Source organism: Bradysia coprophila, unplaced genomic scaffold, assembly GCF_014529535.1.
Source record: "Bradysia coprophila strain Holo2 unplaced genomic scaffold, BU_Bcop_v1 contig_94, whole genome shotgun sequence".
NCBI lineage: Eukaryota > Metazoa > Arthropoda > Insecta > Diptera > Sciaridae > Bradysia > Bradysia coprophila.
The window spans coordinates 9,430,402-9,443,383 of record NW_023504022.1 but is presented as its reverse complement, the minus strand read 5'-3'; the positions used below and the strand labels follow the sequence as shown (position 1 = coordinate 9,443,383).

General features: G+C 34.6%; 1 protein-coding gene across 1 annotated transcript; it reads left to right on the top strand.

Annotated features, from left to right (window-relative positions):
• Positions 1 to 10,926: 10,926 nt before the first annotated feature.
• On the top strand, positions 10,927 to 12,432 carry LOC119085328 (tubulin alpha-4 chain-like). Its single transcript, XM_037195710.1, has one exon. It carries the CDS (start codon positions 11,029 to 11,031, stop codon positions 12,358 to 12,360), a length of 1,332 nt encoding a protein of 443 aa, XP_037051605.1. The 5' UTR covers positions 10,927 to 11,028; the 3' UTR covers positions 12,361 to 12,432.
• The last annotated feature ends 550 nt before the right edge of the window (positions 12,433 to 12,982 follow it).

The following is a 12,982-nucleotide window of genomic DNA, read 5'->3' as shown; positions in this document are numbered from 1 at the left end:
AAAACGTCCTAATGTCCTCCAACAAAGCATGTTTTTCAAAAAGAATTTTTGTTAAGAGATATCAGCGGAAATTCGATACTAAAAAAAACGCTTTAATGTCGGTCTTCAAAGAATGCATCCATTGCTCTCAATTGTTCAATATTTTACTGGAAGAACAGAGAATCCTTTTTTAACAATCGAAAATTAATTTTAAACAAACAACGTCTCGTCTACCTTCTAAATTGTTAGGATTTTTTTTACTTCGTCATATTCATCAATGCAATTAAAAACGATCAAATTCTACGTATGAATTAATTTATTTTTTATTTAATTAGTCTTTTTGCTGTGCACTTTTTTTCCATTCGTAAAGGTTATTTGAAATTAATCTTAAATCAAAGCCACGCGTCTCTTTCGACCCGAGACCAGACATATAATTCATACAAATGTTTCGTATTATATGTTTTACACCATTAACTTGTCCATCTCTCGAATGTATTATAACTTAATTAACTTCAAGCAAGGTTGATTTCAGTTAGGTTAATAATGTTTCAATTCAGAAAACTATTTGTTAGATGGGTGATAATCATATGATGGAAAACATTTTTTTTTCTGTAGAAAAAAAAATCTTTTATCTGATATTATGAGTCATGAACTTTGTTTAAAAAAAAAAAAGAATTAGGAAACTACTTAACAGACGATGCTTTTTTATCGAAACTATAAAGTGTGCTCGTTTCCGCAAAAAGACAAAAAAAACGGTGAGGAATTTGATATGCTCCTAATTGTATACATACCCCGGGTAAAAATTTCAGTCTCAGTGAGACCGAAAAATACGTAGTCTCAAGGGTCTCATTTCGGTCTCATTGACTTTTTCAGTTTGCGAGAAGTCTCAATTTTAATTTATTTTATGTAAATGAATAAGAATGAACGAGAGAAGCTGAGTGGTCTCGTTTCGACTACTTTTCGAGAATGTTTGAGAATGAATGAGTAGTCTTTTTTGACATTTATTTGTTAGGCGTGATGAGACTGTCCGAGTGGTCTCGGATTTAATACTTTCCGAGACTGGACAAGTGGTCTCTTTTCGAATAATTTTTCCTTACACTTTCCGAGACTGACCGAGTGGTCTCGTTTCGACTACTTTTCGAGAATGTTTGAGGATGAATGAGTAGTCTTTTTAGACTTTCATTTGTTAGACGTGATGAGGCTGTCCGAGTGGTCTCGGATTTAATACTTTCCGAGACTGACCGAGTAGTCTCATTTTAAAAAAAAATATTCAAATTTTGAGAACGGAAAAGTGTTCTCATTTCGAGAAAATATTTTATTCGAATTTTGAGAACGGAAAAGTGTTCTCATTTCGAGAAAATATTTTCTTCCAATTTTGAGAACGGAAAAAAGTTCTCAATTCGAGAAAATATTTTCTTTCAATTTTGAGAACGGAAAAGTGTTCTCATTTCGAGAAAATATTTTATTCGAATTTTGAGAACGGAAAAGTGTTCTCATTTCGAGAAAATATTTTCTTCCAATTTTGAGAACGGAAAAGTGTTCTCATTTCGAGAAAATATTTTATTCGAATTTTGAGAACGGAAAAGTGTTCTCATTTCGAGAAAATATTTTATTCGAATTTTGAGAACGGAAAAGTGTTCTCATTTCGAGAAAATATTTTCTTCCAATTTTGAGAACGGAAAAGAGTTCTCAATTCGAGAAAATATTTTCTTTCAATTTTGAGAACGGAAAAGTGTTCTCATTTCGAGAAAATATTTTCTTCCAATTTTGAGAACGGAAAAGTGTTCTCATTTCGAGAAAATATTTTATTCGAATTTTGAGAACGGAAAAGTGTTCTCATTTCGAGAAAATATTTTCTTCCAATTTTGAGAACGGAAAAGTGGTCTCATTTCGAGAAAATATTTTATTCGAATTTTGAGAACGGAAAAGTGTTCTCATTTCGAGAAAATATTTTCTTCCAATTTTGAGAACGGAAAAGTGTTCTCATTTCGAGAAAGTATTTTATTCGAATTTTGAGAACGGAAAAGTGTTCTCATTTCGAGAAAATATTTTCTTCCAATTTTGAGAACGGAAAAGAGTTCTCAATTCGAGAAAATATTTTCTTTCAATTTTGAGAACGGAAAAGTGTTCTCATTTCGAGAAAATATTTTCTTCCAATTTTGAGAACGGAAAAGTGTTCTCATTTCGAGAAAATATTTTCTTCCAATTTTGAGAACGGAAAAGTGTTCTCATTTCGAGAAAATATTTTCTTCCAATTTTGAGAACGGAAAAGTGTTCTCATTTCGAGAAAATATTTTCTTCCAATTTTGAGAACGGAAAAGTGTTCTCATTTCGAGAAAATATTTTCTTCCAATTTTGAGAACGGAAAAGTGTTCTCATTTCGAGAAAAAAATTTCTTGGACTTTTGAGAACGGAAAAGTGTTCTCATTTGGAAAAAATATTTTCTTGGACTTTTGAGAACGGAAAAGTGTTCTCATTTCGACAAAATGTTTTCTTGGACTTTTGAGAACGGAAAAGTGTTCTCATTTCGACAAAATGTTTTCTTGGACTTTTCAGAACGGAAAAGTGTTATCATTTGGCAAAAATATTTTCTTAGACTTTTGAGAACGGAAAAGTGTTCTCATTTCGACAAAATGTTTTCTTGGACTTTTGAGAACCAAAAAGTGGTCTCATTTGGCAAAAATATTTTCTTAGACTTTTGAGAACGGAAAAGTGTTCTCATTTCGACAAAATGTTTTCTTGGACTTTTGAGAACCAAAAAGTGGTCTCATTTGGCAAAAATATTTTCTTAGACTTTTGAGAACGGAAAAGTGTTCTCATTTCGACAAAATATTTTCTTGGACTTTGAGAACGGAAAAGCGTTCTCATTTCGACAAAATGTTTTCTTGGACTTTTGAGAACCAAAAAGTGGTCTCATTTGGCAAAAATATTTTCTTAGACTTTTGAGAACGGAAAAGTGTTCTCATTTCGACAAAAAAATTTCTTGGACTTTTGAGAACGGAAAAGTGTTCTCATTTGGAAAAAATATTTTCTTGGACTTTTGAGAACGGAAAAGTGTTCTCATTTCGACAAAATGTTTTCTTGGACTTTTGAGAACGGAAAAGTGTTATCATTTGGCAAAAATATTTTCTTAGACTTTTGAGAACGGAAAAGTGTTCTCATTTCGACAAAAAATTTTCTTGGACTTTTGAGAACGGAAAAGTGTTCTTATTTCGACAAAATATTTTCTTATTATTGATAGGTAGTTGGCACGACTGTATGATAAAGATGATATTATCAGTATTACCAGATAACATGTTAAAATCACCCGCCTAAACAAAATAAATTTAAAATGAATCTTTCATTCGTAATTGTTCAAATTTTATGCCGCACATTCAAAATCTAATGTTATAAAATCGAGTTAAAGAGTTCAGGTTCTCGAAATGAGACCACTTTTCCGTTCTCAAAAGTCCAAGAAAATATTTTTGCCAAATGAGAACACTTTTCCGTTCTCAAAAGTCTAAGAAAATATTTTTGCCAAATGAGACCACTTTTTGGTTCTCAAAAGTCCAAGAAAACATTTTGTCGAAATGAGAACACTTTTCCGTTCTCAAAAGTCCAAGAAAATATTTTTGCCAAATGAGAACACTTTTCCGTTCTCAAAAGTCCAAGAAAACATTTTTTCCAAATGAGAACACTTTTTGGTTCTCAAAAGTCTAAGAAAATATTTTTGCCAAATGAGACCACTTTTTGGTTCTTAAAAATCCAAGAAAACATTTTGTCGAAATGAGAACACTTTTCCGTTCTCAAAAGTCTAAGAAAATATTTTTGCCAAATGAGACCACTTTTTGGTTCTCAAAAGTCCAAGAAAACATTTTGTCGAAATGAGAACACTTTTCCGTTCTCAAAAGTCCAAGAAAATATTTTTGCCAAATGAGAACACTTTTCTTTTCTCAAAAGTCCAAGAAAACATTTTTTCCAAATGAGAACACTTTTCCGTTCTCAAAAGTCTAAGAAAATATTTTTGCCAAATGAGACCACTTTTTGGTTCTCAAAAGTCCAAGAAAATATTTTTGCCAAATGAGAACACTTTTCCGTTCTCAAAAGTCTAAGAAAATATTTTTGCCAAATGAGACCACTTTTTGGTTCTCAAAAGTCCAAGAAAACATTTTGTCGAAATGAGAACACTTTTCCGTTCTCAAAAGTCCAAGAAAATATTTTTGCCAAATGAGAACACTTTTCCGTTCTCAAAAGTCCAAGAAAACATTTTTTCCAAATGAGAACACTTTTCCGTTCTCAAAAGTCTAAGAATATATTTTTGCCAAATGAGACCACTTTTTGGTTCTCAAAAGTCCAAGAAAACATTTTGTCGAAATGAGAACACTTTTCCGTTCTCAAAAGTCCAAGAAAATATTTTGTCGAAATGAGAACACTTTTCCGTTCTCAAAAGTCTAAGAAAATATTTTTGCCAAATAAGACCACTCTTCCAGTCTCGCACACCCGTAAATGTTAGCAAAGAGACCACTCGTTCAGTCTCGTTCATCCTCAAACATTCTCGGAAAATATTTGAAACGAGACTACTCGATCAGTCTCGGAAGGTGCAAAGAAAAATTATTCGAAAAGAGACCACTCGTTCAGTCTCGAAAAGTATTAAATCGGAGACCACTCGGTCAGCCTCATCACGTCTAACAAAAAAAAATCCGAAAAGACTTCTCGTTCATCGTCAAACATTCTCGGAAAATATTCGAAACGAGACTACTCGGTCAGTCTCGGAAGGTGCAAAGAAAAATTATTCGAAAAGAGACCACTCGTTTAGTCTCGGAAATTGTAACAACGGTTCAAAAATAAAACTGCCAATAGATATATCAGATTTAGCAGCAAGCGTAACGTCGTTGGTGGTCCGATCCGAAAGTTAAGCATCATTGGTCGCGGTTAGTACTTGGATGGGTGACCGCAAAATACATCACAAAATAAAAAAAAAGGTAAAAAAAATCAAAATATTACTAAACATTATTACAATCAATTTCAGTCAACTTCTTCTGTACAAATTGGATCTAGTGAATTGTAAGAGAAATGAAAAGTTGTGGCCATCTATGAACTCAACAGAGAAGTAACAAATGACAAAAAACGGGACAGAGAATATGAGACTCAAAAACAGTCTAACATACTCAAAATGTGAGACGTCTCAAAAAGAATAAAAAAAAACTCAAAATGTGAGACCTCTCAAAAAGAATAAAAAAACTCAAAATGTGAGACGTCTCAAAGAGAATAAAAAAAACTCAAAATGTGAGACGTCTCAAAGAGAATTGAAAAAACTCGAAACGTGAGACGTCTCAAAGAGAATAAAAAAAAACTCAAAATGTGAGACGTCTCAGAGAGAATAAAAAAAACTCAAAATGTGAGACGTCTCAAAGAGAATTAAAAAAACTCAAAACGTGAGACGTCTCAAAGAGAATAAAGAAAACTCAAAATGTGAGACGTCTCAGAGAGAATAAAAAAAACTCAAAATGTGAGACGTCTCAAAGAGAATAAAAAAAACTCAAAATGTGAGACGTCTCAAAGAGAATAAAAAAAACTCAAAATGTGAGACCTCTCAAAAAGAATAAAAAAACTCAAAAAGTTAAAAAAAAACTCGAAATGTGAGACGTCTCAAACAGTCTTTTTTTAAAAATTATCATCAGACCACCGTCTCAAAAAGTCGAAATGAGACTGCTCATCTAGTCTCATACCGTCTCAGAAAGTGGAAATGAGACAACTCATCTAGTCTCATACCGTCTCAGAAAGTGGAAATGAGACTACTCATCCAGTCTCATACCATCTCAGAAAGTGGAAATGAGACAACTCATCCAGTCTCATACCGTCTCAAAAAGTCGAAATGAGACTACTCGTTCAGTCTCATACCATCTCAAAAAGTCGAAATGAGACTACTAATCCAGTCTCATACCGTCTCAAAAAGTCGAAATAAGACTACTCGTTCAGTCTCATACCATCTCAAAAAGTCGAAATGAGACTACTCGTTCAGTCTCATACCGTCTCAAAAAGTCGAAATGAGACTACTCATCCAGTCTCATACCGTCTCAAAAAGTCGAAATGAGACTACTCATCCAGTCTCATACCGTCTCAAAAAGTCGAAATGAGACTACTCGTTCAGTCTCACACCGTCTCAAAAAGTCGAAATGAGACTACTCATCCGGTCTCATACCGTCTCCGAAAGTTGAAATGAGACTACTCATTCAGGCTCATACCGTCTCCAAAAGTTGAAATGAGACTACTTATTCAGTCTCATACCGTCTCCCAAAGTTAAAATGAGACTACTCATTCAGTCTCATACCGTCTCGAAAAGTCGAAATGAGACTACTCATTCAGTCTCATACCGTTTCGAAAGGTCGAAACGAGACTACTCATTCAGTCTCACACCGTCTCGAAAAGCAGACTACTCTGTCAAACAAGTCTGAATGAGACTACTCGTCAGTCTCTCGAAGTTCAAAAAAATTATTCCAAATGAGACTTCTCTGTCAGTCTTCCAGATTCTCGAAAAATATTGAAAACGAGACTACTCTGACAATCTCATAAAGTCTCAAACATCTTTGAAAAATATTTAAAACGAGACTTCTCCACAGTTTCGGATGAATTATGATGAATTTCGGATGAATTATGAGAACTAAACCAGTCTCAAAGGTCAAAAAAGAGACGTCTCACCTCCATACAAAAAAGCTGTATCGAAAAGACGTCTCACGACCACTTTTTTTTTTACCCGGGACTATACTAACAAAAGGCAAACGGAGTCTATTTTTGGAAAATGAATTTGTAAATTTGCTAACGCTTTTTAGCAAACTTTGGAAAAACTTTTGGAAAATTTTGACCGGAAAAACTTAACCGATTTTCGGAAAACCTTGGAAAAACGTAGCAAATTTTTGGAAATATTTTTTGGCAAATTTAGCAAATCAATTTTCGGAAAATAAGCCCTGGAGGCAAATGATAATAATCCCATTTTCCAATTAGGTAACTGACTACAAATTTAAAAAATTGGCTCAATTGAAAGCAAATCAAATCTAATTCAATTTAGATTGGAACCATGTCGATAGGATGATTAATTTTCTGCTCAAATTTTATAATCTTCATCTTCAACAACTTTACAATTTTCTCTGTCGCACAGAAAAGTTTCAAATGATGGGAGAAGAAACATAATTTATTTAATGATTACGTCTCTCATACCCGACCGAACGTAATAGACGAAATATTGTAATATTTTTGTTCAAAATATTGTTGATATATTTTTAATGACACACAATCATGGATACGAATCTAACTCACGATTAAATTTTATTAAAAAAAAAATTATGTGTATAAGGTTAAAGAAGAAGACTATAGGGAAAAAGATTAAGTAAATTTTAATTCGCCTGCTCGAATGGTATTATTACCATTTTTTTTAATAAAACGGAATTAATTACGTAATCGCTGTTAATGTTACCAAACAATAAATAAATGATGAAGAACAAAAAAAAAACATCCGCGCTCTTAAACATATATTTTGACGATATAATATTGTTGTTTCGAATGAACAAAATAAACAAAACAAAAATCTAAACGCGCAAATGCAACTCTTGGGATTGTTTTTCGTTTTCAATTACCTAATTGAATGAAATGTTTTACATTTTCTCGTGATCAATGACGATCATAAACTTTTGATAATAAAATTAATGTAATAATGGGTCTATTCAGTACGAAAATTCTTTTTTTTATTTTTTTCATTACGAGGACTTCGTGCATTGATCAATCCGAGCATTAATGATCGAAATAATACAAGGAACATCGGACGCAGATTGACAACGAGTGCGAAAAAAAGTATTCCGATCACCATTCATGCTTGAGGTGCGGTTATACCGATCTAATCAATATTTAGACATCGTCTGTTTACAGTGATAAGCCGGAAACACTTTCCACTATGTATTCCTTTGATTTTTTAATTTTATATCTATAAATACCAATACACGGGTACCGGAACATCCAAAAATAATCGATACTTTTAACCGCTGTGCAAAACGTTAAATTTCCACATTGCGCCTATTTATGTGGATTTATTGACTTACAGTGCATAAGCCCTAACGCGGTGGTATAGATTAAAGTTACATAACATTCGAAGGAATAGATTCGCAAGTGGTGCAGTGAGCCCCTAATTGTTCACAAAACAAAAAGAATTCGTTCTGGACGAATGGTAATTCAAGTGCAATGATAAACTGCACTGGGTTGGCACTTATAACGTTTCAGTCGTAGTATTGAATATGATATGTATTAGTAGGGCTCACTAACTGCATTTTGGTGCATTTTGGTATAAAAGCGTGAATTTTTTACCATTGATAAATATGCATTTGGGGATTCCAAAACGATTACGAGACTTTTAAAAAGTGACCTCTAGCCGCCATCTTCATCCGGTTGAAGTTTTCGATGCAGAGGTAACTTTGATGAATTTATGTGTAGCTGGAATCGAAGCTACGCAGGTGATATTGGTCTCAAACGAAAGCTGAGGGTTCAAAGTTTTTTTTAGTGCAAAAAAATTTCACAAATTTTCCGATTTTCCCGCAGTTTTTCCGAATTTTCTTAAAAATTATATTTTAAAACTGAGGTGAAAGTTAAGTAATTTTTAAAATTGATTCAAAAAAGATTTTTTTCTTCGCTATTATCGTTGCACATTCAGTTTCCAAACTTTTAACGATGAAAAAGTTTTTGGATGTTCCGCAGGAGTGGTAAATAGTTTCAGTTTTCATCGAAAATGTGAACCCTTTTGCATGGCGAATTTTTTTCGGCGAATTTTTTTTTCGTTTTAATGAGACTAGTACTGGGAATGCTAGGCATGATCTAAAAACGAAATAAAACCAGTTTTTCGATTTTTAAAAAAATATTGAGTTTCCGAAATCTGCTGAAATCTGTAAATTTTCCTCCTTCGGCGAACTTTGACAGACTCTAAAAACTCTAAAACTCTAAAAGATCCATAAACGCCGCAAACAGCACAAGATTACTTTAAAGGCTTAGCTGGGACCCTCAGCTTTAAAACGATACCAAACACTCTACCTCCGGATCAAAGGATGTATGCCTCGTGATGTGAGATATGTGGTTGGACCCAATTTCAAGCAAATTTCGAAATATATGGCAAAAATCATTTTTAAAGGGATATTGATTAGAAAACGGAAGTTGTCAAAAGCTGACTCACCCAAAATAATTAAAATCGTTTTTGTTTTGCCTTTTCCACTTACCTCTCATATTTTTCGAAATTTGCTTGAAATCGCGTCCAACCACATGTCTCACATCACATTCACAGATCCTTTGATCCGGTTGTGGAGTGTTTGGTATCGTTTGAAAGCTGAGGGTCCCAGCTAAGCGTTTAAAGTATGTTTGTGCTGTTTGAAACGTTTATGGATTTTTTAGAGTCTGTCAAAGTTCGCCGAAGGAGGAAAATTTACAGATTTCAGCAGATTTCGGAAACTCAATATTTTTTTAAAATCGAAAAACTGGTTTTATTTTGTTTTTAGATCATGCCTAGCATTCCCAGTACTAGTCTCATTAAATTTACGAAAAAAAATTTCGCCGAAAAAAATTCGCCATGCAAAAGGGTTCACATTTTCGATGAAAACTGAAACTATTTACCACTGCTGCGGAACATCCAAAAACTTTTTCATCGTTAAAAGTTTGGAAACTGAATGTGCAACGATAATAGCGAAGAAAAAAATCTTTTTTGAATCAATTTTAAAAATTACTTAACTTTCACCTCAGTTTTTAAATATCATTTTTAAGAAAATTCGGAAAAACTGCGGGAAAATCGGAAAATTCGTGAAATTTTTTTGCACTAAAAAAAACTTTGAACCCTCAGCTTTCGTTTGAGACCAATATCACCTGCGTAGCTTCGATTCCCGCTACACAGAAATTCATCAAAGTTACCTCTGCATCGAAAACTTCAACTGGATGTAGATGGCGCTAGAGGTCACTTTTTCAAACTCTCCTAATCGTTTTTGATTTCCCAAATGTATATTTATCAATGGTAAAAAATTCACGCTTTTATACCAAAATGCACCAAAAAATGTATTTTGTTCAACTAGTGAGCCCTAATATATGAAAAGTAACATTGATAACATTGATCAGCCTAAGAAAGATGAAACCGGCGCTGACTTCTAATTTAGTGTGTAATTGTAAAACTAATGAAATAAATGATTTCGTTTATCCAGCCGATACTTTAAACAAAATGAAGTAATAGATTGACTCGTTATTTTACGCCAATTATAAAAGGGCAAGATTGTGTGTTCGTGACTGGGTTAATAAAATCATCCAGGACTTCACATCGAGCTAACCACAAGAAAATATCGGCAAATGGTTGGTTGCAGAAAGCATTCTTCCAATGGTAATTTCACTAAGGAGACGCAACAAATACAAGACTTACGTTAGATCCAGATTGAAGTTTGCATCAACAGTATGGAATCCGCAATCGAGCGTATACAAGGACGACATCGAGTCTATACAAAAACAGTTCGTTATTTACTTACTGGATAGTCGACGGAATGCAACTACGTACGTATTGGCGCCATACGAAGATCGGTGTAAGCAAGTTGGACTACAAAGTTTAGAATTGAGAAGGAAAGTCGCTGATTTGATGATAGCATATGATATTTGATTTCGTCGAAGTTTGTTCGCAATAAGAGTGAGTACGACTTCCGTAGTTCGACCTTAAAGTTGTTAACTAGCCTAAGAAAGATGAAACCGCCGCTGACCTCTAATTTAGTGTTATCTTAGAAAGTAATTGTAAAACTAATAAATTAATGATTTTGTTTATCCAGCCGATACTTTAAACAAAATGAAGTAATAGATTGGCTCGTTATTTTACGCCAATTATAAAAGGGCAAGATTGTATGCTCGTGACTGGGTTAATAAAATCATCTACAGCTTTCAAGAAAAGAAAGTTATAGGAGCCCTTGAAATTTCATTGGTCGTAAAATTTTCTCAAAACTTTTCAGTTACTAAAAATTCGGCGATCAGTTGAGGTCATAAATTTTAAGTCATAAATAAAAATTTGCAGTTTTTAAAATGGGCTTCGTAAACCGAGAAACCTTATCCGTTCACATTGGACAGGCTGGCATTCAAATGGGCAACAATATATGGGAATTGTTTTGCTTGGAACATGGTATTTCGCCGGATGGGACAGTCGAACCGGCGACTGGCGACTGGGAATCGGCGTTCAGCACCTTCTTTGCAGAGACACAGAGTAAAAAGATTGTTCCACGTTCGATATTCGTCGACACCGAACCAACGGTTATAGATCAGACCAGGTGTGGAAATTATAGGAATCTATTCCATCCCGATCAGATGATTAATGGTAAAGAGGACGCAGCGAATAATTTCGCACGTGGCTACAGCACAATTGGGTCCAATCTGCTGCCGAAAGTTTCAAACGAAATTCGTAAAATGGCCGAAAAATCAAACAGTCTGCAGGGATTCTTCATTTATCATTCGTTCGGCGGTGGCACCGGTTCTGGATTTTCTTCGCTGCTCATTGATAGTTTGCTTGATAATTACCCGAAAAAATGCAAACTGGAATTTGTTGTATACCCAGCACCGAATGTTTCAACTGCAGTGGTCGAGCCATACAATGCCATATTATCCACACATTGTACGCTGGATCAAACCGACTGTGCTTTTATGGTAGACAATCAAGCAATTTATGATATTTCCCATGAAAGACTGGGTATAGAACGACCATCATACAGCCATCTGAATCGGCTAATATCCCAAGTTGTATCGAGCATAACATCGTCTATTCGATTCAATGGTTCTCTTAACGTTGATATGAACGAATTTCAAACGAATCTGGTGCCATATCCCCGCATTCACTTTCCACTGGTATCCTTCGCACCATTCCTTCCCAGTCAGAAAGTGTCGCACGAAGGAGTAACAGTTGCGGACCTGACTTCCAGCGTCTTTGAAAAGGAAAATCAAATGGTGAAATGCGATCCAAAGGATGGCAAGTACATGGCGTGTTGCATGTTATACCGGGGCGATGTGGTCCCGAAGGATGTTAATCAAGCGATTGCAACGATTAAGCAAAAGAATGATATTCGATTTGTCGATTGGTCTCCGACCGGTTTTAAAATCGGAATCAATTTGAACCAACCATTTACCGTTCAGAATGGTGATTTGGCACAAATCAGTCGTTCCGTTTCGATGTTAGCATCAACAACGTCCATAGTTAAGGCATGGAGTAGATTGAATAGCAAATTCGATAAAATGTTTGCGAAGAGAGCGTTTGTACATTGGTATCTGAACGAAGGGATGGAGGTGGATGAATTTAAAGAGGCTCGTGAAAATTTGGCTGTTTTGGAAAAAGATTACGAAGAAATAGAAAGTGATTCGATATGTTGATAAACCTAAATGTAAATTGTTAACCACTAGGGGAAGAGAAGTAAAAATTAAAATGTTTTGAGTCCAAGGTCAGCGTGTCTCATTCATTTCTACATTTCTTCGCTTTCTTAAAGTAAAATAAAGACGAGGCAAGGGACGAACGAGGTGTCCGGGAATCTCGCACACGCGATCATAGTATGCGTCCTTTTACGACATGTAACGAAAAGTCATGACTGTGCGAGATTCACCACTTAGAGGACTTAGAGGTGAATCTCGCACACCATGAATTTGTGTGGTGTGCGAGATTACCCTACCCCACGAACGATTGTTAGTGCTTTAATAGTCTCGATTCTTTGACTTTGGCATCTGTATATTCTAGGTTTGTTTATACCCATACGAAGTAACAAAGTCTTACAAATTTGTAAAATTGAGAATTTTCTTATGTTTCCATAGTTCAAGAGTTGTTTGTCTCCGCCTATAGATAATGAATCAGCAATCAGCAAAAAAAGTCTGTCGTCTTTAAGAGGCACCGATGCCTAGCTGAAATTGTGGCCTAGATCTGTGCGTTTCGTATATTATTTTCGGTGATATCTTGTCACCAGAATTTTTTTTTGGAAAAATACGACCGCAATAAGAATCAAGA